This window comes from Phoenix dactylifera, chromosome 11 (genome assembly GCF_009389715.1).
Source record: "Phoenix dactylifera cultivar Barhee BC4 chromosome 11, palm_55x_up_171113_PBpolish2nd_filt_p, whole genome shotgun sequence".
NCBI lineage: Eukaryota > Viridiplantae > Streptophyta > Magnoliopsida > Arecales > Arecaceae > Phoenix > Phoenix dactylifera.
This window is the reverse complement of record NC_052402.1, coordinates 24386593-24409790: the sequence shown is the minus strand read 5'-3', so window position 1 is coordinate 24409790 and position 23198 is coordinate 24386593. Positions and strand designations below refer to the sequence as shown.

The 23198-nt window shown below is 41.6% G+C and overlaps 1 protein-coding gene and 1 long non-coding RNA gene across 11 annotated transcripts; one reads left to right on the top strand and one right to left on the bottom strand.

Moving 5' to 3' along the window:
• The first annotated feature begins 1093 nt into the window (after positions 1 to 1093).
• On the top strand, positions 1094 to 10002 carry LOC103696256 (DEAD-box ATP-dependent RNA helicase 53-like). Of its 10 annotated transcripts, XM_008777814.4 has the most exons (9): positions 1095 to 1630; positions 2920 to 3047; positions 3183 to 3591; positions 4839 to 4937; positions 5077 to 5301; positions 8111 to 8272; positions 8824 to 9091; positions 9125 to 9487; positions 9619 to 10002. In XM_008777814.4, exons 1-8 carry the CDS (start codon positions 1220 to 1222, stop codon positions 9451 to 9453), a joined length of 2031 nt encoding a protein of 676 aa, XP_008776036.2. In that variant the 5' UTR covers positions 1095 to 1219; the 3' UTR covers positions 9454 to 9487; positions 9619 to 10002. The 10 variants fall into 10 exon arrangements, with proteins under 10 accessions (XP_017695890.2, XP_008776036.2, XP_017695889.2 ...); XM_017840401.3 differs by having other exon boundaries at positions 1094 to 1630; positions 9125 to 10002; XM_017840400.3 differs by having other exon boundaries at positions 8824 to 9487; positions 9663 to 10002.
• An 8245-nt stretch (positions 10003 to 18247) lies between these two features.
• On the bottom strand, positions 18248 to 19536 carry LOC120112463. The gene is made up of 2 exons (XR_005514101.1): positions 18942 to 19536; positions 18248 to 18658 (listed from the first exon to the last, which is right to left on the bottom strand). It is a non-coding gene; the product is annotated as an uncharacterized LOC120112463 (long non-coding RNA).
• Positions 19537 to 23198: the final 3662 nt, after the last annotated feature.

Below are 23198 nucleotides of genomic sequence, written 5' to 3'. Positions count from 1 at the left end.
TCAAATGTCTGTGGAAGGGGGTTTTCTTCTCCTATTTTTCAAAAAACATAAAAGGAGTTTTTGCTCTAACTTATTGAGCTAATGTTCGAGGAGATCAAATCGCATTGTCATTTGCACATAAGGCTCTAAAAGGTGGAACATTTGTAGGATTTTTTTTTTTTGTAATTTCCTCCAACACGACCGCTAAATGAGACCAGCCACTGCAATAAACAATTTCAAACCCTCATTCCTTGAAAAAAAAAATCACGAACTCTAAAATACTAATACCCATAGACTAATTTCTAATTCTAAGTTCGATATTTTGAAAACAAACAATTTAATCCTCGTACAATTCTTCTTGGAAAATAAAAGAATTCATCTCATAAAATTCAAAATTGAAAAAATGCTACATACCTCTTTGTCGATTTTCTGCTCGTTTTTCCACTTCGACTAGGTGAATAAAAGCTTCAATTTGGTGAAAAAGTTTGGACTTAAAAAATGTTTTATAATTTGCAGAAGAATTGGGTTCCAAAATCATGCGAAATCGCGTAAAAAAGAAACTCTCAATACTATTTCAATATAAAGATGAGTAACGAAAGACAATAGACCCTAAGATGGGTTAAATGATCTGATCTTTAATGGGTTAAATGTTATTTTGTAATTTGCAGAAGGACTGGGTTCTAAAATTATACGAAATCGTATAAAAAAAAACTTTTGATGCTATTTCAATATAAAGATGGGTAACAAAGAACGATGGAACCTAAGATGGGTGAAATGATCTGACGTTTAATGGGTTAAATGCTATTTTGTAAATTAGATATGGGCTGAGCAAAATTGAGCCTAACCTCAGTAAAGTATAATTATTTTTAAAAAATAAAATTTGGAAAAAGGAAACGTGTAGCCTAGCTGGCCGGCCATTTAGTCACGGCCTCATTCTGACCATCCAATCAGCTAAAATGTGAAACCAGATAGACCACTTTGGACCCACCGTCTCAACGCACCTACAGCCGTCTGATCTCCGCTGGACTCGCAATGCCGCTTCCACTACACCGTCCTTTCGATGCTCGCCCAACACCCATCCTGATTTTCGCGCATAAATATCTTCTCCCCTCGCTGCCCTTACCGCGAGGTTTATACGCCGTCTCCAGTTTCTCCTTCTCTCTCTTCCCCAAAACCCTAGCCGTTTTCTAGGGTTTATCCTCTCTGTCTCTCTCTTCCCCTCCAGGGTTTCTACCCTAAAATGATGAATTACTTGTTCCGGAGGTCGGCTTCGATCGCCTCCTCGGCGTCGAGGCGATCCCTAGCCGCCCTGGTGTCGGCGGAATCACTCCGCCTGCCGTCGTTGATCCCCGCGGAGCCCATATCCTCTGCCCCCGCCGGCGTATTCCGGCTATTCCCTGGCATCGCATCCGCAGAGAACCTTGGGTTTGGTGATGTTCCACGGAGGGAGTTCCATTTCTCGGCGAGGCCTCTGGAGTTCAGGGCTACCGATGTGGCTTTCGCGGAGTACGCCGTGGAGGACTTCGACGATGAGGAGAAGGGGAGCGCGAAGAGAGGGGACGAGGGGCTGGAGATCGCCAAGCTGGGGATCTCGCAGGAGATTATCTCTGACCTCGCGAGGAAGGGAATCACGAAGCTTTTTCCTATACAGGTAATGGCGCTTCCTTTCGGAGGTGCTGTTGGTTTAGAACGGTTTACCTTTTGTTATGTGCTGGGTGGAATTTGAAGAATTTGGGATAAAAGTTGTTCCATTTCTTGTTTGCAATTGACTTTGATGTTGGAAGTCTCCATTTGCTAGAGTAATTGGTCAGGAATGGGTGGAATACAAAGGGCCAATAGCTTCTCTTTCCTTGAATAGAACAATAGGATAAATTTAGTATCAAGAGGAACAAAAGGGAGGTAGTGAGGTGCCTTTTCGGTGACGTTACCTTAATCTACTGTGACTTGTAAAAGTGCGTTGCTAGAGTTTGAGTTATTACTCTTCTTTGTAATTCCGGAGAACTTATAGGTATCCATGTTGTAACTAGATCAGTCTGGGCTTGCTGAACTGGAATAGATGATGGTTGGACTGAGACTTTTGTGTGAGAAATGTTATTGTTCAATAGTTGGCATTTCCAATGTTGATGAGAAACTAGGTTTACACTCCCTTAATGGTATTTACATTGAAGTTAGAAAAACACACTTTCATTCTAATTACAACACAATTAAAACATTATAGTTTAATGTATACTTGTTAGTCAATCATTTCAGTTAATGAGTACTGTGTTTCTGCAAGAGTCCAGGAATTGTTTCTCACAGTTTCAACTGTTTAGTTCATCTCCTCTTCATCCCTATCATTCAAGCAAAGACCGGCGTAACACCTATAAATGTAGGTAGTAGTGACCCATAATTGAATTGCCAATCGCCCCCTCCCCCCCTCTTTGCCCCCAAAATAAATAAATAAGTAAATAACTAAATGAGACTATGGTTGTGTTTGTCTCATGAGTATTTCTGCCATGTTTCTGAGTACCAGACTGTACTGGTCCAAATTGGGCCTAACATATTGTACCTGTGGGGAACCAATACTATTGGTAGCAAAATCTTTAACATGCAACCACTGAACTGATTGGGTATCGGTATGGTTATTGACACCAGTACTTAAAACATTGGTTCCAGCGGTAACAAAATTAAAACATTGGTCCTGCAATAACAAAATTAACTGTTTTATGATTTTTGTATTGGTGGTGAGCAACATCTTTAGCATGATACTCCTAGCCCTTGTCATGTAATTAGGCATGTTGATTTCATAACTTGAATGCATCGATTTTGATTATTCCATGCTTTTAATCAGCCCTGTATTTTTTTTTCATTCATTATTGAACTTATATGATTGTACAATTTCCTCAACAATGTTGATGCTACCATTATTTTGATTAATGTTGCTTGTGGCTTATTGTCTAGAGAGCTGTTCTTGAACCAGCTATGCAAGGACGAGACATGATTGGTCGGGCAAGGACTGGGACAGGGAAAACTCTTGCTTTTGGAATTCCAATTATGGATAAAATTATCCGCTTTAATGCTAAGCATGGGTTAGTTTATTGATGGCAACATGTGAATCGTATGTTAGATATATGAAATCTTTTGCAGTCAAGTAACAATACAAGTTTGCATCTATTTACTGAAAATTATGATGTAATGATTATACATTTCATCCGCATCTGCAGGCGAGGTAGGAATCCTTTGGCCATAGTCTTGGCACCAACTAGGGAACTTGCTCGACAAGTGGAGAAGGAATTCAGGGAATCTGCCCCCTTGGACACGCTTTGTGTCTACGGAGGCGTATCGATCCAGCAGCAAATTAGAACACTTGATTATGGTGTTGATGTTGTAGTTGGAACACCTGGTCGAATTATTGACTTGCTTAAGAGGGGTGCCTTAAATTTGTCAGAAGTCCAATTTGTTGTTCTTGACGAAGCTGATCAGATGCTTGCTGTGGGGTTCGATGAAGATGTAGAGATAATCTTAGAAAAATTGCCCTCAAAACGTCAAAGCATGATGTTCTCTGCAACAATGCCTGGTTGGATTAGAAGGCTTACCCAGAAATACCTAAAAGATCCAGTTACCATTGACCTTGTGAGTGTTATTACCTATCTAATAAATCCTTGTAATATCTTATTATCATTATGAATTCTTAATCTCTCTCTATGTCTATCTATCTATCTTTGACCCTCTCTTTGATTAGTGTTTATGTTAGCTTGTGTATCATTCACATGAATATTTTCACCTCTTTCTTAAGTTCATTTTTGGATGTGGAACATTATCATTTTGGTTTTTTTTTAGATGCAGAATCTGCATATGTCAATTGTTTATGAAAATTTTCTAACAATGCTATATGTTGTTGAAAGCTTTCAATTTTACTTTTTTATATTTGTCAGTTGACTATGTTTTGTTCTCTAGGTTCTCCATTTTATTAATGATTTCAAAATCAAACAATGCCTTTTGAAAAAAAGAATAAAAGATTCCTTTTCCCATCTTGCCCTTGGATATTGATTTAGCCGAGCTTCTTATAGCTCCCTTTTAGCCGTAATTCTCAAACCTTATCACATTATGTTAGGATTTTCTCTTTCATTTCATTTTTAGGAGTTTTCGTCCAAGTTTCGCAGGGTCCCGAGCAACTCTCTTTCTAGATTTTTGGTTATAATATCTGTCCAACTTGCTTGTTACTTTAGTGGAGAACCCAAACTCCTCTCCTTTCAAGGTTTGTATATGCCCTTCTTCGCAAGTCACCACTTTATAGATTATTTGTTGCCCTATCATATTGATTGAAGTTTTGATACTTCAATTTCAACCTTGACTTTCCATGTTAAGTCATATACTCATTTTAAATGTAATTAACTTTCCTGTGATATCTTGTGAAGGAATATTAGCCTCTGTGCAGCATGACCCACGTTTTTAACCACAATATGCAAACCTTACTTGAATTAGATGCAGGGTCCACAATAAAGGAGTGTTACAATAAAGGAGTGGTGTGATGCACACCATCATGTTGGTAATATCATCTTTTGAGGTTTATATGGAACATTTTTACCAAATAATACATGTCAATGTGGAAATTTTTGTGATATATTCAAACTATTTCTGTATGACATGCTTATCTATTAGAGTTTCCTACACAATTTTTTGACTACTAATAATATCTGCCGGCAAGTTGTCGTTTACATAGTCCCCCTTAATCAACGCCCCAGAACCCCCACATGGAGATACAAGCATATTACACCTTATTCCATTTCTTAACAATATGTTATCTGTAATATTATTTTATATTGAGATAAGCATCTCATCATCACTGGGAAATACTTGAGGATTTTTCCCCCTTGCAGGTCGGTGATTCTAACCAAAAGTTACCAGAAGGAATCATGCTTTACTCAATTGCTTCAGATAATTATTCAAAGTCATCAATTCTTGGGCCATTAATAAGGGTAAACTTTTGGCACAACCCTTCCCAAACCCCCACAAAAGGGAAACTCTGCCACTGTTGGGTGTTACTTTTTTGCAACTCCCCTCAGCTTGGTTGAGTGCAGCTTGTAAAAATCATTCTTCTGGATGTTTCTTTTATAGGAACATGCTAAAGGAGGAAAATGCATTGTATTCACTCAAACAAAGCGTGATGCGGATCGGCTGTCTTATGCTATGGGTCGGAGTTTTGGATGTCAGGCTCTTCATGGTGACATTTCACAAAATCAGAGAGAGAAAACACTTGCTGGCTTTCGCGATGGTCATTTTAATATATTGATAGCTACTGATGTCGCTGCTCGTGGATTGGATATACCTAATGTTGATTTGGTAAGTATTTTATATTTTTAAAATTAGTTGTTAATTTAGATTGCATTCTTCTACTTGGATTTAGAATTCTTATGACATCTACTGTTTTCTTCTACTTGGATTTGGAGTTATGATGATATCTTCGCATTGTTCTAGTTAGCATGGCAACATTACACTGTTTCCATTAACTAATTTCTACAGGGGTATCCTTTGCTTGTTAAAGTATTATATGGTTCGGAAAAGAAAATTGTACATGCTTTCTGGGCTGTATTATTCTTTAAGGATGGAGCCCTGATTCAGCAAGAAAGACACAGTTTAATAATCTTATTGGGCATATTACTAACACCGTTGGTTATGCTGCATGTTTTGATGCCTTTTAGTTGTCTTGCATACTAGTGGATTATGTGTTTGAATGCCCTCCATGTGAACAATTTTGGCATAGTACTCTTTTCTTCTAGACTTGGAGTTATGATGATATCCACCTTTTCTTCTAGTTACTATGAAAACATTACGTTGTTTCCATTAGCTAATTTTTATGGGAGCATCTTCTTGTATCGATGGGAACATATGGGACTGATGCGCGACCTGTAGACCGAAAATCCGAAGATCTCTCAATGTACTCGATTTCAGTGGCTTTTTTGAAACTCTGACTCCCCTTTTCATAGAATTCTTGCTCCAGCACTCAATGGTGATGACTAGCGTAGCGCATTGATGAACTGACTCCTTCTTGCTTCGCGAAAGCCAACTGCCCTGGTGGAGTGAGAGATTAATCTGGACAAGAGATTGAATAAGCAGATTCTAAGTCCGACTTCCCATTTTCCATTAGTTGTTTATATACGATAAAAGTGGTCTTCCCCGGGGTGAGAAAGAGAGGGATTTCGACCTTCGTTTTTCGGGAGAATGAAATAGGGGATCTTTGACTTTCCGGTAAGGAAAGATATGGGAACTCATTCATTCTTCATTAACCCTCACGCGGAAGAGAGTGAGCTAGGTTAGTTAGTGAGCTCCTAACTAACCTAGCGAACGGAACACGAAATTCTGAAATTCCGTGTTCTAGAGGAGTGAAAGAGGTAACGGAGTTACCACTTTCACGTAGGAGTGTTATAAGGGACGAGGGATAAGAAATCCGAAGGGTTTCAAATTTGAGGGCCCCGTAGGTATAACACCAAAGGTGTTATACCGAAGGGGATGAGCTTAAGGTTATATCCCCTTCAGGGGGATATAACTACTTAGGCGAACTCCCCCCCCCCCCCCCCCCCACTCCTACGTGAAAGTGGTAACGTAGTTACCTCTTTCACTCCGGAGTTACCCCCCCTCACAGGGGGGAATAAATTGAAGAATGAAGTGCTTCCCACGCACCCGCGCAGAAAGCACTTCCCCCCTTCTAGGTAGACTTATTCACCGGATATCCCCCCGAGGGGGACGAGGCCACAGGCCGAAGGGGGGTAACAGACTATAAACTTTAGGGATAGGGAAGGAAGTTTCTCTGACACAACTCCGATCGGAGAAACTTCGGAACAAACTAATCCCCCCGAGGGGGACGAGGCCACAGGCCGAAGGGGGTAACGACCAAATCCCAAGTGACAGGTCCATTTATGGACCGGATATCCCCCCGAGGGGGACGAGGCCAGAGGCCGAAGGAGGGTATAATACCATAACATTGAATCTATAGATTGAGGATATTTTGAAAAAAGGGGGGTACCCCCACAAAAAGACCCTCAATATTCTAATAAAAAACGAGCTTTAAGATAGGTTAAAGCTCGTTTGTGGTAGATTCTTCGTTGGAGTGATGAAATCGCGTTATAGCGCGATTTCATCTAACAAGTTACACCTTAAAATGACACGTAGTGTCATTACAGTGCGCATGTGTGCGCGAATAAGTAAATCCCCCCGAGGGGGACGAACGAAGAAATTTCGAACAAATCCCGTTTTGTCTTTTTTTTGCATCAAAAGCTGCCAGCCGGAAATCGAATTGAAACCCGGTGCATTTTTTCCGCCATTTTCAAAAAGCGCATAGTTTCTCCTCCAAAAAGAACTGGTTTGGAAAAGAAAATTTTACATGCTTTCTGGGTTGTATAATGCTTTAAGGATGGGACCTCTGATTGAGCAAGAAAGACGTAGTTTAGTCACCTTATTGGGCATATTACTAATGCCATTTTCATGTTTTTGGATGCCTTTTAGTCATCTTGCATACTAGCGGATTATGTGTTTGAATGCCTTCTAAGTGAACAATTTATGCGCCAAATATTGACAAATATTGAAAGAACTGCACGAACTTCATTCTTGAGATTTTTTGACAATAACATCAGCATCAGAATCTTCAGTTTGTTGATCTATTGGTGGAAATGCATCTTCTTAATTGAAGAGGCTGGTTCTGAAGCTCACAATTGGCAGGATGGTGCTGGTGTAATATTTTCCAAAATGCAGGGAGATGTTCTTGGTGACTCATGGGCATTGTTAGGTTTATTGTCTTCTATTTCCACCGGATCCATTGGTTTTAGCAGACAGAGGAGTACAAGGATGCTTTTGATTTGTTTGTATTTGTATCACAAATCATTAATGCTCATGAGCTTATGAGTCTATTTACTTAGGCACTTGTTTGTCTTAGGAATAGAAGGCTATTTTATTAACTAAGTTTGTTTAAACTTGAGATTGATTAATAAATATCTCTGATGTGATATGTTAGTTGTTGGCATTTTTTGTTGCCCTGTTGAGGAATTGTTTTTATTTGCTTCCCCTCTCTCCCCTTTATTTTAATATACTAATGCATTATCGAACATTGCTTGACTAGCCTTTTTTAAAACTAAATTGCCCTTCCTTCCTTACCCAGGTGATACATTATGAACTGCCGAACACTTCTGAGCTATTTGTTCACAGATCTGGTCGAACAGGGCGAGCTGGGAAGAAAGGAACTGCCATTCTCATTTACGCTAACCAGCAAACTCGAGCTGTCAGGGTCATTGAGCAAGATGTTGGATGCAAATTTACTGAGGTACAGTTGTTTCTTTAAATTTTTCTTTGAAGGTTCATTTATAATTATAACGTACTAAACGTTATCCACCTTGTGCATGCTAAACAATATTGCTGGTTGCTTATCAGAAAATTGCATAGGGTGTTGAGATTATGTCGTAGCATATTTCTGGTTCAAGGCTAAAAATTATCTAATGAAGGCATTATGCTGTTGTGAAATTTTCAAATAGAATCATGTATTCTTGTTTGAGTTATCTGCTTCTTTAAATATGCATTCTATTTTTACTGGAAGACAGGACTAATTGAGTTCTCCATGTGTCTATTACACTTACCTGATCAAGTGATGCAAGTGCATGTATGCCCTAAGCCTCTATTCATTGACCTAAAATATATGCCAAATGGGTATGGTTAGCAAATGATAGATGCCTTGTTTTTTTTAAATATATGATGTATGACATGTTGATGATGTCATTATTGATATTTGTATTATAGTTATTTTGCTTGTTTCTTTATATCTAAAAACCTATGGGGAACTTGTTCACTTCATCATGACTGCTACCTTGTTCGTTTCAGCTTCCAAGAATTACGGTAGAGGGTGGAGGCGAAGACGTGTTTGGTGGCATGGGTGGCCGGTTTGACACCTATGGAGGTGGTCGAATGGGTGGCTCAGGTTTTGGTCGTGGGGGTGGTTTTGGGGGCTCTGGATTTGGCCGTTCTCGTGGGTTTGGTGGTTCCGGTGGCTTTGGTGGCCGCACTGGTGGATATGGTGAATCTGGTTCAGGTCGATCTGGTGGGTTTGGTGGTTCTGGCTTTGGCCGATCTGGTGGTTCTGGTGATTCAGGTTCAGGGCGTTCTGGTGGTTTTGGAGATTCAGGTTCTGGGCGTTTTGGTGGCCGATCTAGTGGTTTTGGTTCCTCAGAATCAGGGCGTTCTGGTGGTTTTAGAGATTCAGGTTCCAGGCATTTCGGTAGCTTTGGTGACTCAGGGTCTGGGCATTTTGGTAGTTCTGGTGACTCGAGCTCAGGACGTTTTGGTAGTTTCGGCAAGTCCAGTTTTGGGTGTTCTAACAGTTCTGGAAACTCCAGCTCAAAAGGTGGCTTCGGTGGATTTGGTGCAAGCAATTTTGGCACTAATGGTGGAGGTTCTGGCAAGGATGATGCTGGTGATGCCTGGCCAGGAAGATCTTTTATGAGCTCATCTTAGGCTAGTATTCTACCTAATACATATTGAAGAACATGCAAGTATGCTGCTGGTACCAGATGCGTGTCTTAATATTTTAATTTTCTTTTACCCCTATTGCACGCCTTATCTGATGAATTGATTCACTGCCTAAATCAGCTTTAGATTGCTGCTGTTTGTTGGTAACAGGCTTCCCATCATGTGATGCCATTCCAATTCTTTTGCTGTAATGGATAGTGGATGACAGCATCCATGGAAGTCTGAGACACTACAGAAACAGCAGCCTTGCGGCTTCAGTGAGGGGCCAGCATCAGGTTTCATTTCTCTCCCAAGGGTGTTTCAGGACAAGTTTACGTCTAGATGTATAAGCTTCAGGTTCTCTAACCACTGACAGGAAAATAATCTACATGTTTTCATCATCAGTGATGTATGATTGGTGGTTTTGGAGAGCAGTATACCTGTAATGTATACCAAGAACCATATGGTGCTTTCTTTTCTAGTAGTTATATATTTTTTGCCCAGTTTTGTTTATTATTATACTCCTGCCACTTGAAAAGGGATCGCATTTTGGAAGTGTGCCGTCTAGAATTGGTAAACTAACTGATCTAAGGATTTTCAGTCCCACAATGTCAATATCCTTCATTATTATTATTATTATTAATTCATTATTTGTAAATAGTTTCTTTTTGTTTGGTTTGTGCTAAGCTTTATTTTTTATTCAGTGGATTTATTTAATGTTAATTGAGATCGGTAAGCCATTCCGATTTAAGCTGTAGTGGCCTGGAGTGGGTCGATGGATTTGTTCGATCAGGTTGGTCATTTCAATTTTAATATTGGAGTTTGGGGCAAGTCTGCTTTATTGAAGGGCTGGTTTTGAGGGAGGAAAGCATTTTGAGTGTTATTGGATCCACAAGAAAGATACTTGCAGAGATGTAATGGCATTTCGGTTGATTCGTATTTGTCTTGATTAATGTGTAATCTTTTGATTATTCTACTTTACAATTGAATGTAATTAGAGAAATAGTTGCAATTGATTATTCTACTTTTGTTTGCCTCTCCATTTAGGGATAAAGGACTTTTGAAAAACTTAATCTGCTACCTTGTTTAGGAAGCCATGTAGATTTTTTCGGATAAAAGAAGCGATCTAGTTTTTAGCCCTTGCATCTACCATGATTGCATAAAACAAGAGTTTGGCTGCTTTACATTTTTGATACGTGTTATTCACCTTTTTATTCATGCCATGAATGAATCCTTGGGAGGGGCGAAGATGGACTAGATGATATCTGGCTGGTCTTTTCATCCTATTTTTTCGGATGTTGATGGAATTTTTAACATTTTGGCAATATTCATTTGTGTTTGCATCCATTAGGGTTCTTGGGGGAGGATAGGGCCTCAGGTTCGGATGGGTTCTCCCTAATTTTCTTTAGGAGGTATTGGTCGACTATTAGTCAGGATGTGGTGGAGGTGATACAGTAGTTTTTTAGCTCGGCAGTCATACCAGCAGATTGGAAGAGAACTTTTGTCGCTATAATATCGAAGAGATAGACGTCACAAAGTCGTGCCACTACCGGTCGATTAGCTTGTGCACTACTCTGTACAAGGCTACAGTAAAGGTTCTGGTGGTCAGGTTATGCATGGTTTTACTTAGACTCATCAGTCCGGAGTAGGGGTTCTTTGTGGGAGGGCGACATATTACAGATAATATTCTTATTGCTTAGGAGTTCTTGTTCGATCTTTAGCGAGCCTCGGGTAGAGGAGCTTGATGGGTATTAAGCTAGACATGGAGAGGGCCTATGATAGGATGTGTTGGGGTTTTCTACACAATGCATAGATGAGTTTTGGGTTCTATGAGTAGTGGATTAGATGGGTCATGGGTTGCGTGACTTCTCCCTCCTTCGTTATTCTGGAGAATGGTTCACCCACTCAGTTTTTCGAGTTCGCGATAGGTCTCCGGCAGGGCTGCCCGCTATCCCCTGCTGTTCATCCTCTGCTCTAATGCGTTATCCAGGGCCCTTCGACATGCAGCGGAGTATCAGGTCTTGGAGGTGTACAGTCCAGCGGCGGGGTCGTGCTAGATCTCGTACCTAGTATTTGCTAACGATTGTCTGTTACTAGTGCGAGCGACGCGGCGGGCGGCGAGGGTGATACGGGATATCTTGGAGGATTACTATTCTGCCTCTGGTCAGCTGGTGAATAGGGCTAAGTCTGCTATTTGCTTTAGTCTTAGGATCCAGCTACAGATCAAGGCTTCTATTAAATATATTCTGAGTGTGGGCGAGCAGGAGGGTACGATGAGATATCTTGGGGTTCCCATCATTGGGCAGCGGCTTCGGCATAGTGACTGCTCCGAGGCCGAGCAGAGCATTAGACGCAGACTGGAGAGATTGCAGATGGATGCCCTTTCCATGATGGGGCGGATCACCTTAGTGTGGACGGTTTTGAGCTCGATCCTGGTGTACTTACTAGCGAATACATCGGTGCCGCAGACGCTATTGAGGTCTTTGGAGTAGTTGTTTAGGGACTCTCTGTGGGGCAGACGAGAGGGAAGGCGAGGCATTCATTTGGTGGCGTGGGAGTTAGTCTGTCAGCCTCTCAGGCTGGGAGGTCTGGGAGTTCAGTCTTTGTTGGCGAGACAGGAAGTACCAGCCACGCGACGTGCTGCTAGATTTTCTCTAGAGCCAGATAGTCTATGGAGTGCCCTACTGAGGGCCAAGTACGGTGCATACCTTTCAGGGGTGGAGCCCCGGGCTAGGTGTCACTGTTCCTTCATATGGAGGGAGATATGTTCCTATGCCCCAAGGGTGCTACCGGCGATTAGGTGGATGATTGGTGATGGGTAGTCCATTGATGTCTTGGAGGACAGGTGGGTGCCGGAGCTACCACTCGGGTGGATGCCGATGATGGTTGACTCGGCGAGGTTGGTCGGGCTCAGAGTTAGGGACCTGACTGTCCCTGGTAGGGGTCGGTGGGATGAGGTTTTGATCAGGGAGGCCTTCGGGGTGCAGTTAGCTGAGAGGGTACTTGCCATCCCGATTCCTTAGGGTGCACAGGATAGGCCGGTATGGGTGGCGACTGGGTCGGCTAGGGTACATTTGGCTGACATACATGCGGTGATGGGGGCTGAGGCGATGAGGCAGTGTGATGGTAGATGGATCTAGAGGATGTGGGTTCACCCCTGAGTGGCATTGTTCATCTGGAAGGTGGTCTGGGACTGCCTGCCGACTAGGGGCATGCTAGCCAGAAGGGGTATCAGGATTTTTTGGATGTGTGGGGAGTGCCCGAATTCGGTGGAGACTGTCAGCCATGTTCTGTTTGAGTGCCCTAGGGCAGCTCAGGTGTGGAGGAGGGCATGGTTTTTTCTTCCGAGGCTCGGTGTTATGCTGGGGGACTTTCTACAGCTGGTTAGGGATGCTACTCGATCTCTGAGCACTATCGGGTGGGGTATTACTGTTGTTTATTTAGCTTATCATATTTGGCTGGACAGAAATGATAAAGTCTTCGAGGACAAGAGGGCACCCCTGAGATCTGTGGTAGAATGGGCTCTTCGTCAGGCTGTGGAGATCATTGAGTTGTAGGATCTGATTCATCTGAGTTGGCTAGGGATATCTGGGACCCCCTCTTCGCTGTTACAGCATCCAGGTTTGCTCTTGTCTCTTGGGAGCCCCTACCTCCTGGCCATCTCAAGGTGAATTTTGATGGAGTCTGCCTGCCAGGGGCGGGAGCGTGGGTGCGGCATTTGTGATTAGAGACCACTGCTCCAGGCTGCTTGTTGCGGGGGGATGTTGTTCCTTCGAGGATTCAATTTTTGGGGCGGAGCTCAGGGCCGCATGGGAGGGGCTCTCATATGCGAGACATGTACTTGATACCGGCTGTATCATTAATTCTGGAGTGAGACTCAGTTGTGTTGGTAGAGCATTACGAGAGGAGGGGCAGGGGGATGAGTACCCGCTCCTACGTGATACACGATGCATGCTGCGGGAGTGCCGTGTTGTCCAGGTTAGGCACGTCTTTCGAAAGGAGAACCGAGCTGCGGATTGGGTCGCCTTATTTGTTGCTCATCATTCTGGAAATTTTATGTGGACCCAGCGGTCATCTGTTCTTTCTGCTTTATGTAGTCTTCTAAATAGTGATGTAGTTGGTTATGCTCATGCGAGAGTAGTGTGAGCAGCCGTTTCACCAAAAAAAAAAAAGAAAAAGAAAAGGGAAGGGGTGACAAGGGATATCCAGTTTCCAATGTCTCCATTCACCAAGACAGCCACTTCAGAGGAGCATAGAACATCTCGAATCCAATTTATTTGTCTCTCTACCTCTATAACAAGTCATTTTGACAATTTATTTGTCATTTTTTGTTCAAGATTAAAGGTCTATAAGTTCACAACATACACTAAAACCTCAAACTAATTCTTAGCAAAACTCAAGCTATAGTTTTTTGAATAGATAGAGGCAGAACCTATCCACCCTGAGATCCGTAGTGCCTGCAGCCAAAACCTTTTATCTCCTACAATCCATTGCTACCCCCCCCCCCCCCCACCAAAAAAAAAAAAAAAGTCCCCAAAAATAATTTTATGAAGCCCAAAAACTGGTAACTTGATGAGGAAAAAGGAGATCTTACCTTGAAAATGGTATTCCAGTTGTGTGTGTGTGAGAGAGAGAGAGAGAGAGAGAGAGAGAGAGAGAGAGGTGTAGTTGGTGGGAGCAGTGGAGAGGGGTCTCCCAAGAGAAAGGAGGGCTTGGGCGGGTCGGCTTTTGAACCAGAGAAAATAAAAGGGTAGCTATAGAATCATGCATGAGCCTTTGCATCTGGACTTTTTCGTATTTTTGAGATTAGAAGGTCGATTCCGGTTGTTAAGAGACTATTTGGAGTTTTGTAGGTAGAGCCATATACGTCTTAAGTTACAGATGAAGTGTAACTTCAGACTATATTGTAGTAGGTTGACCTACAATCAAAATAGCTACGAAATGAATTGCAACTACTAGAGTAGGTATCTTATTATTATTTGTTTTTTGAAAATTGTTTTTTTTCTCTTCCCTTTCCTTCTTCTTCACTTTATCTCCTCCTCTACCGTCACCCACCCCCTCTATCTCTATGATGCTGCGCACCATCCCTAGGCCCCCTTCCTGCCCTTCTCCTTCACCTTATCCACCCTCCTCAAGGCTTGCACTGCCATTCGTTCGCTGTGCATGGGCACCCAGGTCTACGCCCAGGCGCTCATTATCAGTAGATTCAAAACCTATTTTTTCGTCCAGAAAATTCTTATCTCTGTGTACCTCGGGTATTTAACCTAACGTTCGCTCGCAAGATGTTCAACAGGATGTTTGTCAAAAATAGACTTCTTTTTTCTAAGCCTCTCTCCGAATATAAGTAGTCAGCTTTTGTATAAGTCAAGAAATGTGATTTGACCTACCGTGTAACTTCAACTACAAAACTCCAAGCAACTCTTTAATTATATCGAGCGGTTTGCTTTATTTGGACTATACTATTATGTTGTTCCATATTTTCCTGCCAAATTTGATTAACAAGCCATTTACATTTTGCATTCATGCTTTATATGGTCAGTTTATTCTCCCCTTATCCATGATGCTATCACCATCAACATCCATCTTAAAATTATGATTGTTTTGCACAGGCTACAATTTTTGTTTCCTAAATATCCTTATTTGGATGAATTGTTTCTTACATAGGGATAGAAATGGGCTCGCTGGGCTGGCTTTCGGCTGGGCTATGGGCTAGGCTTGAAAGAGTTTAGACCGGATTTGGGTTTAAATGTGGAGCCTCTTCGTTTTTTGGCCAGGCTCGGGTATGTCATTGATCTAGGCTTAGTTCGAGCTCGAGCCCGAACAAGGCCCGAAATGGAGCCGAATTCAGACTCAGACCAATTTGTTTTTGTATATTGTTATTTAGAAAGAATAATCAGAAGTAAAGGACAAATTAGAATGCGTTTAGCTGAGAATAGTGTCATGTATCATTTACTTGTGTTATAGGAGAGAGCCCAATTATTAACTAGTTCATTTACTTGTGAAGCAATATTATGAAATATTAAACTTCAATTTGATTTGGCCCATACCTATTTTTGGTCAAAATGAGTAATTCGGGTCAGCCCAATCGAGTTCAGGTTGGGCTCGGGCTCGAGCTCGGGTCAAGCTCGGGTTTGGATTATTCAAAAAAATTTTAGCATAAATCCGGCCCGAGGCCCAAAAAATATTCGGGCCGAGTTTGGGCACAGGCATGGCCCAGCCCCCTTTCGGCCCTATTCTTATATAACCAACAATTGCTAGCTACCATCCAACAACCATTGTACCCTGCACGATCTTTAGGAAGAAATTAAAAGCTTAATACACAAGATGTAATACCATGGAGATCCTTAATGCCACCAAGCAAAGAGCAAAATAGACAATGATGATGCTAAACATGTAATAGATTTCCATGATTAAGTTGTGTTTGATTGTAAATCAACTAATAATTGAGCAATGCTATCATTTAAATGTACTATGTGCATGTAGATCGAATTTAAATGCCTGCAGGTGCCAAATACTGCTTGCCATAATTATCAAGCACACCAGCAGTGTCTAAGGATTTTTTCTTGCACACGATAAAATGCACAAATTTATGTGCTTGCATGTACCAGATGTACGCTTCCCATGCTTATCAAACACCAAAGCAAGGACTATGGAAATTTTCTTGGACATGATACACTTCATGAGGTAGATGAGATGGCTTCATCTGAGGACAATGCTTGCATATACTACACGTGAAAAGAATGTCCAGCATTCTGCATGCATGTTAATTGGATGACAAATTCAAGTGACCACGAAAGCTAGATAGCAAGTTGATGACAACTCCTCACCACACTGAAGAACTTGGAAAAAAAAATCTTACCTATGGTACAATCTTCATAACTTTTTATTGTTTTTATTTCTTTCCAACCAAAATAGAAGAAAATCCGATCTAAAGTAGGTGAAGGTCATGTCAGTGATATCAATATCTAATAACTATATCGGCTGAATCAATTACTACTCTCAACGGTACGCAAAACATGGTGCTGAAAAAAAAAAAAAAATCAGAACCAGCCTTGGTGAAAGATTGAGGATTAGCATGTGAAAAATTTGCGCGTCAGGTGGTTTCAGGATTGTTTTGTGATGTTTGTAAGTTATTTTTTGAACCAAAAGGAGGGTGGTGTGAGAAGAGGAAAGGATGGACTTGGGAACACAGCCGTAGAGAAGGGTCATGAGATCAGTATCTATCTACTCCATAACGCCGTGAAACACATGAGACTTGAGGAGGACATCATCCTGTCAGACCTTGGAAAAATGGAAAGCTGACAGTTCTCCCTGGGGAAACAGAATACTCCTTGTCTCGGCTCCACGGACGGGGGCAAAACTCCAAAAAAAAAAAAAAACGCAAAGGGTTGCTCGCCAGGCTCGACTGGGAGACCGCTCATCTGGTGGGACGCACCAAACTAACTTTTTGGTACAAAAGCTTTTTCTCTCTGATGGGTTCCCCAAGGCCTTACAATTACGTGGGGCAGGCCATGTCACAGTGCTATGAGGAGATAGTGTTGAAGGAAAGGGAGAGAGTCTGAAGATGAGCAGAAATATGGTAAGATGAAACTGAGTTCTTGGTGAAATTATGGCTTCAGAATTCCTGGATCTACATTGTGATCCACTTGGAAAGAGACATATGGTAGTCCAAACAAAATTACAACAGTTGTATCCAGTTGCATTTGTGAGTTTTTAAGGAGTCATCCTGGTGGCTTTTGACTCCTTTATCATTTGAAAAAAACGAAGAGTTTTTAAAGGAGTGATCTTGGAGTTTGATGTCTGTGCTCATGTTTGAGACAAAAGGAGAGGCCTTCATAGGCAGTCTAGGAGATTGATAAGAATATTAGAATGTAAAATAAGATGGCAGCTCAAGGGTTCTCCATCATAAAATATTAGTAATGTGTTTATATTAAGCATATCAGCTCATAGCAATAAAAAATATATAGGAAGCATATCCTCTACAACGCAGATTGTGGATAAAGCCAGGCAAAAATTTTGGTAAAATTCTCTTTTCATTTAAAAGCAGCCACCCAAGGTATTAAATGCGGAGCCAAGTTACACAACCAATAAAATTCTGTATATATATATATATCCTAGTTGCATGAATTTCTTCTCACATATATTGCCAAATCAATTCCTCAAAACTAAGGATCTCATTGACTTATTTTTATGTTATATTTTTCACACAATTATGGAATTTTTCTGTTTTATATTTTTCCTTCTGTGTGCTTATCTTGTCCCTATCATCAAGAGATTCAAGTTGTTCTACAAAAAATCTCATTCATGTCATGAATAAACAATGAAAACATCCGGTTCAATAATTGTCATTAAGATATCAATGAAGGAAAGAATGGAGGAGGAGAGGGATTTCCGCCCAATTTTCTTTGTTAAAAGAAAAAACCATTTAAGAATGCATCTTCACCCTCAACATTTAAGAATACTTCTCTGATCCATGAACTGAGAAGACAAAAAGCCAAAACCTATGACACCATTTCTATTCACATTAGTACGTACCCGTGCATGATTAACCAAGAGGTAAGCACATTTCAAGGAACCCGGCTAATTACTTTTTGAGAAATGTTGAACCATCTGCCTTCATTCACTGAGAAGTTGAAGGGAATACAAAAACCTGTCTAAGAATGAGTCATCTGGTAATGAAAGAATCGAGGAGAGAGACTTCCTCCTGATTTTCTTTACAATTAACCAAATGAAAGCTTCCCTCATCTATTAATCAAGAATATATATTTTTTAGAAAGAAAAGCTAAAATCGATGACATCATTTTCCATAAACATCATTGCTGGTGCATCATTAATTAACATCAAGAAACATAGATCTCTTTGTTTTTTTTCTTTTTCTTGAACGATGGAAGACCTTCACTAGCTCAAAGAGAAGCTGGTTGAAATATATAAACAAGCCAAGATACCAAGACAATTATTAGGCAACGCTATATTGCACCAATCAAACTCATATATCTAAATCGATAACTTATCTGTCGGTCATTGTTCTCAAAACTAATATACCAATAAGTAATAAATGATAATACCATGTTTATTTTTTAAGCTAAAATCACAAGCATGGATACATAGATCCTCTACAAATTAGAATATCAAGATGTGAGAGAGATTTTAGTAGCCAAAACCTTTTCTTCTTTAGCTCTGATGAGGTGTGGCCGCCAAATCACTTCTACAGCTGCCAAGCATAACACAAAGCTTAGAAACTTAGAGACGAACACACACCATATCCACTTCATCCCATCTTTTAACATTCTAAGAACGCACAAGATGTAAAACAACATATATATATATATATATATATATATATATAAATACATAGAGAGAGAGAAAGAGAGAGAGAGAGAGAGAGAGAGAGAGAGTATGCTTGGCTCCTCGCATGCCACCCGCAGTAGCTAATCTATTGGTAGATTAGTTTCTAAGCCAGTGGCATACAGGGAGCCAGGCACAACCCATTTTACCTCTTCTTCCATCCCACTTAAGCCAAACAAACCCCACTTCTTGTTAAACCTCATAACATGACCTTGTCTTAGGGAGAATTGGGCAGGTGCCGAGGGAAGAGAGAGAGAGAGAGAGAGAGAGAGAGAGAGGTGAGGGGACAAGGATTGAGGAGGTGGTGATCATGGAGAACTTAAAGGCGTGAGGAGAGGAATTTCAATTCAAACACCACACCAAACCCTCTAGAAAGGTACTCCAAAATAAGAACATGTTACCGGCGCTTTAAACACCCCACCGCAAACGCAAAGCAGGAACTAAGAAAAACAAGTACTCCCCTCGAAAACTAGGTAGGTGTGAGCTCGAGCTATTGCTTTAGGCTGGCTCGGTAGGTTCCCCTCCAAGGGAAAGGGATAAGAATAAAAAGAGTGATATATTCTGCCTTTGGAGGAGGAATAGAGTGCTTTCCTCTCTCCTCCGAAAGAAATTGGAATTCCTTCACGCTTTGTTTCTTTCTTTCTGCGCCTTTTGGACTGGGTTTTGTCCGGAATGCTTGGATTTAACTGGGATTCTCTGTGTCGACCTTACTCGCGAATCACAGCTGCAAGATTTAACTGGGATTCTCTGTGTCGACCTTACTCGAGAATCAGAGCTAGCTACAGCCGGGGGAGGGGGTAATATTTTGCCCACCCATTGTTTTCTCCTTTTACCGGTTTATCAGCAGCTTTTCTCCGTGTTAGGACGAGACAGCCCAGCTTCCGCCATCTTTTCTGTCTCATCTCTCTTGTAGCGTGGGTGCACCAAGGAAAGATAGGGTTCATCGGTTGAAAAGAGGCTATTGTTAAGTCATCCAGCTCATGCAGACATCTTTATCGTACTAGATGGAATAAACCTGCTACTACGAGAAACAAAAATTCTTTGATGCATGTCCTAAAAAAAAATAATCGAATAGAGCAATTTTTTTCATGTTTACTAGTACATAGTATAGTTTAGATGTTATACACTCGATGGATTTCTGATATATATATATATATTTTTTTTGTTACATACTTAATGATGACCTAGTACATACCTACAGGCAAATCGATACACATCCAAACAAATTGATACATAGTTTCTAAAGCATCGTATTTACCAATACATAGTATCTATCCAGGTGATATACACTTGATGGGTTTTTGATATATTTGATACATAACCAGCAACGATCCAATACTCACCTTCAGATAAATTGATACATATCCAGACAAATTGATAGACAGTTTTCATGATATCATGCTCATCAATACACAATACATGCCTAGGTAGTACATATTTGATACGTTTCTAATACATATTTTAAGCTTCTTTGATACATACCTAGTAACAACCTAATACATACCTCCAGGTGAATCAATATATAGTTTTTAAATATAGCATTCACCAGTACATAGTCTATGGTCATGCGATACATACTTTTTAATGGACACTTTCATGAGGAAGAAGATTCGAAGGAGAAAGGGACACTTTCATTAAATTGTTTATATAATATACGATATGGTAAATTATATTCAAGCTTTATTGAGTTGAGCTTGATCAAGCTTAGTCAATTTTTGGCTTGGCTAGAAATTTTTGAGCTTATTTTTTTGGGTCAACTTCATGTTGTTTAGCTTCAAATCAACTATGACTCTAGCTTTTTTTGAGCAAAGCTCAAGTTGCTTAGTTCGTTTCAAAGCCTAGGCTGATGGTTCCCTTTGTCTCGACTTGGATCTACTCCTAATATCAAGTCGAGCACAAAACACGCTAACTTGCACCCCTTGAATTGAACTACCGCATGCACTTGTGCTATGTACTATTGATGGGGACATCAGAGCCCTTCATCCAGATGATCCTGAGCCCCCGGATTGAGCCAGACTCGTTTATTTGCATATTTATTTTATTATTTTATTTTTGAGCTTATTTGCATTTTAGGGTTTATTTGTGGTTTATTTTATTTCTGGGCTTATTTGCATTTTAGGGCTTATTTGTGTTATTTGTGGATTCATTAGGATTTATTTCTGTGTAAGGGGGGTTTATGCAAGTTGTGTATTTGGGCCCTATATATAGGGAACTATTTTCATGATTAGGGTTTAATGAATGATTAAGAATTTCTTTTCCTCCCAGATCTTATTCTTCCTCCTCCTCCTCCCCTTCTCTTCTTCCTGTGTCTCTAGAACCTCGTCTTCCTTCTTCCTCTCTTGTTCTTCCTTCTTCTCCTCTTTTTCCGCATTTGTGCGGCATCAACTTGGTATCAGAGCCACGTCGGCTTTGCCCCTGCTGCCAAAGCCACGGTCCAGTGTTTCCTCTCTTCCTTTCTCTCTCGGTTTTCACCAGCCCCCCCTCCCCTCTATTCATCTATTGTATTTTCATCAAATAGGGGGCAAGAAGACTCTATGGAAAAATGGTGGTTCAATTCGATGTTGTCTAACGATAAGTTAGAGCATAGGTGTGGACTAAATAAATCAATGGATAGTCTTGATGCTATTGGGCATACCAGTGGAAGTGAAGAACCCATTCTAAATGGTACGGAGAAAAACATTCCTAGTCGGAGTGATAGTGGCAGTTATAGTTTCAGAAATGTTGATTATTTATTTGATATCAAGAAAGATGAAACATAAATCATGATCAACTAAGCCCTCTCGGGGGCTTGCTTAAGAATAAGAAAGAGGAATCTTATGGAAATATCATGGAATAAGATTTGATCTATTCATGGGGATTCCGTAAATATCCCATTCCAAAAATAGAAAGTTCGAAACAATTGGGACTTTTTCGGAGATTGGATGCAGTTACTAATTCATGATCTGGCATGTACAGAATGAAAACTTCATTCTCGATTCTACGAGAATTTTTATGAAAGCATTTCATTTGCTTCTCTTCCATGGAAGTTTCATTTGTCGGTTTTCACCAGAGACAAAAAAAAAGAAAAAAAAAAAAGAGAAGAGAACAGCCCCTTCCTGGTTGGCCGTCCCTGTCTCTGTGCCCACACCCACCGCCGTCTCCCTTCACGACGCCGCCGTCTCCCTTCACGACGCCGCCGTCCCGCTGGTTCGCCGCCGAAGGTCATCGCGCCCCACGGACACCCACCGTGCCACGACTTCCATGGTTCTGCCACCGTCGGTCCTGTGACCGATCGTCGGAAGAAGCCGTCGCCTGTCACCGCCGACCACGGATCGGCGACCGCGAACGCCATAGCCCCTCTGTTCGGGGCGTTCCGCCGCAGCCGCCGAAGCGACCGGTTCGCCCTTCCGAATCGATCGGGAGGTTGAAGAAGAAATCAGGTAACGGGTAAGTCCTAAACCCGTTACCCACAACCCGGTAACCCGGGTCCAACAAGCAAAAAAAAAAAAAAAAAAAAAAAACCTTACCTCTGTCATTTTCTTCCTTCTTCCCTCTTTCCGTGGCCGCGCCGCCCGAGCCCAATCCACCTCCCGCCGCCGCCCAAGCTCGCACGCCGCGCCACCACCGCCTCTGCCGCGCCTTCACCGTCGTGCCGCCAGAGCCCGAGCCGCCGACCGCCTCGCGTCGCTGCCGCCGTTGCCTCCGTCCGAACGCCGCCTCTGCCGAGCGTGCCTACTCCGAGCGCCGCCAGCCTCCGGCACCTCCACCCGAGCCGTTGCCGCCCGAGGAACCTCCGGCACTGTTTCCGACCGTTCCCGCCTCCGCAGCACCTTTCTGATTTCGGCCACCATTTCTGCAGGGCCGTGCCAACCCCGCTGCCTGTTCCCCTCTTCATTACACGGGCCCAACTGCAACCACAGGCCCACGGCAGCATCCCCTTGGCATCCATTGCAGCCTTGCAATAATTTGGCTTCAGCAATCAGCTCCACTGAGTCCCTTGTGCTGCAGATCCAGACCCATCGCTTCAGCTAGCTCCACCCGGTGCCGACTTCGTGTTCGAGACTCCACAATGGATGCTTCTGGTTGACTGCATCCATCACAGGTAACAGGTTCTTCCTCCTTTTGGGCTTGTCTATCTAATTGTGTTCTAGTTCTCTTGCATGACAACCATAATTGAAAACTTACTTTCCTGTCATATTTTGAAATCCTGAACATATATTACCACACCCGTCCTATTCACCCTCTAAATCTAGATATTAAATTAGCACACCCTAGCGGCAGGATAGTTCTCAACATTCCTAGATCAGATTACTTTCGGACTTTGAACGACTGTAATACGTGTTTGCAACCTAATTTCTTATAGTGACTAATTTCCTGCCTTAATTCTGAAATAACCAAAGTGCAAAATTAGTAATATTTAATTTTAA

Excerpts from the sequence above, each read along its gene's own strand:
- LOC103696256 (XM_017840400.3), top strand. The coding sequence starts at position 1,220 with ATGATGAATTACTTGTTCCGGAGGTCGGCTTCGATCGCCTCCTCGGCG. Across the intron at positions 1,631-2,919 it reads CGAAGCTTTTTCCTATACAG|AGAGCTGTTCTTGAACCAGC; the intron begins GTAATGGCGCTT and ends CTTATTGTCTAG. Across the intron at positions 5,302-8,110 it reads ATATACCTAATGTTGATTTG|GTGATACATTATGAACTGCC; the intron begins GTAAGTATTTTA and ends TTCCTTACCCAG.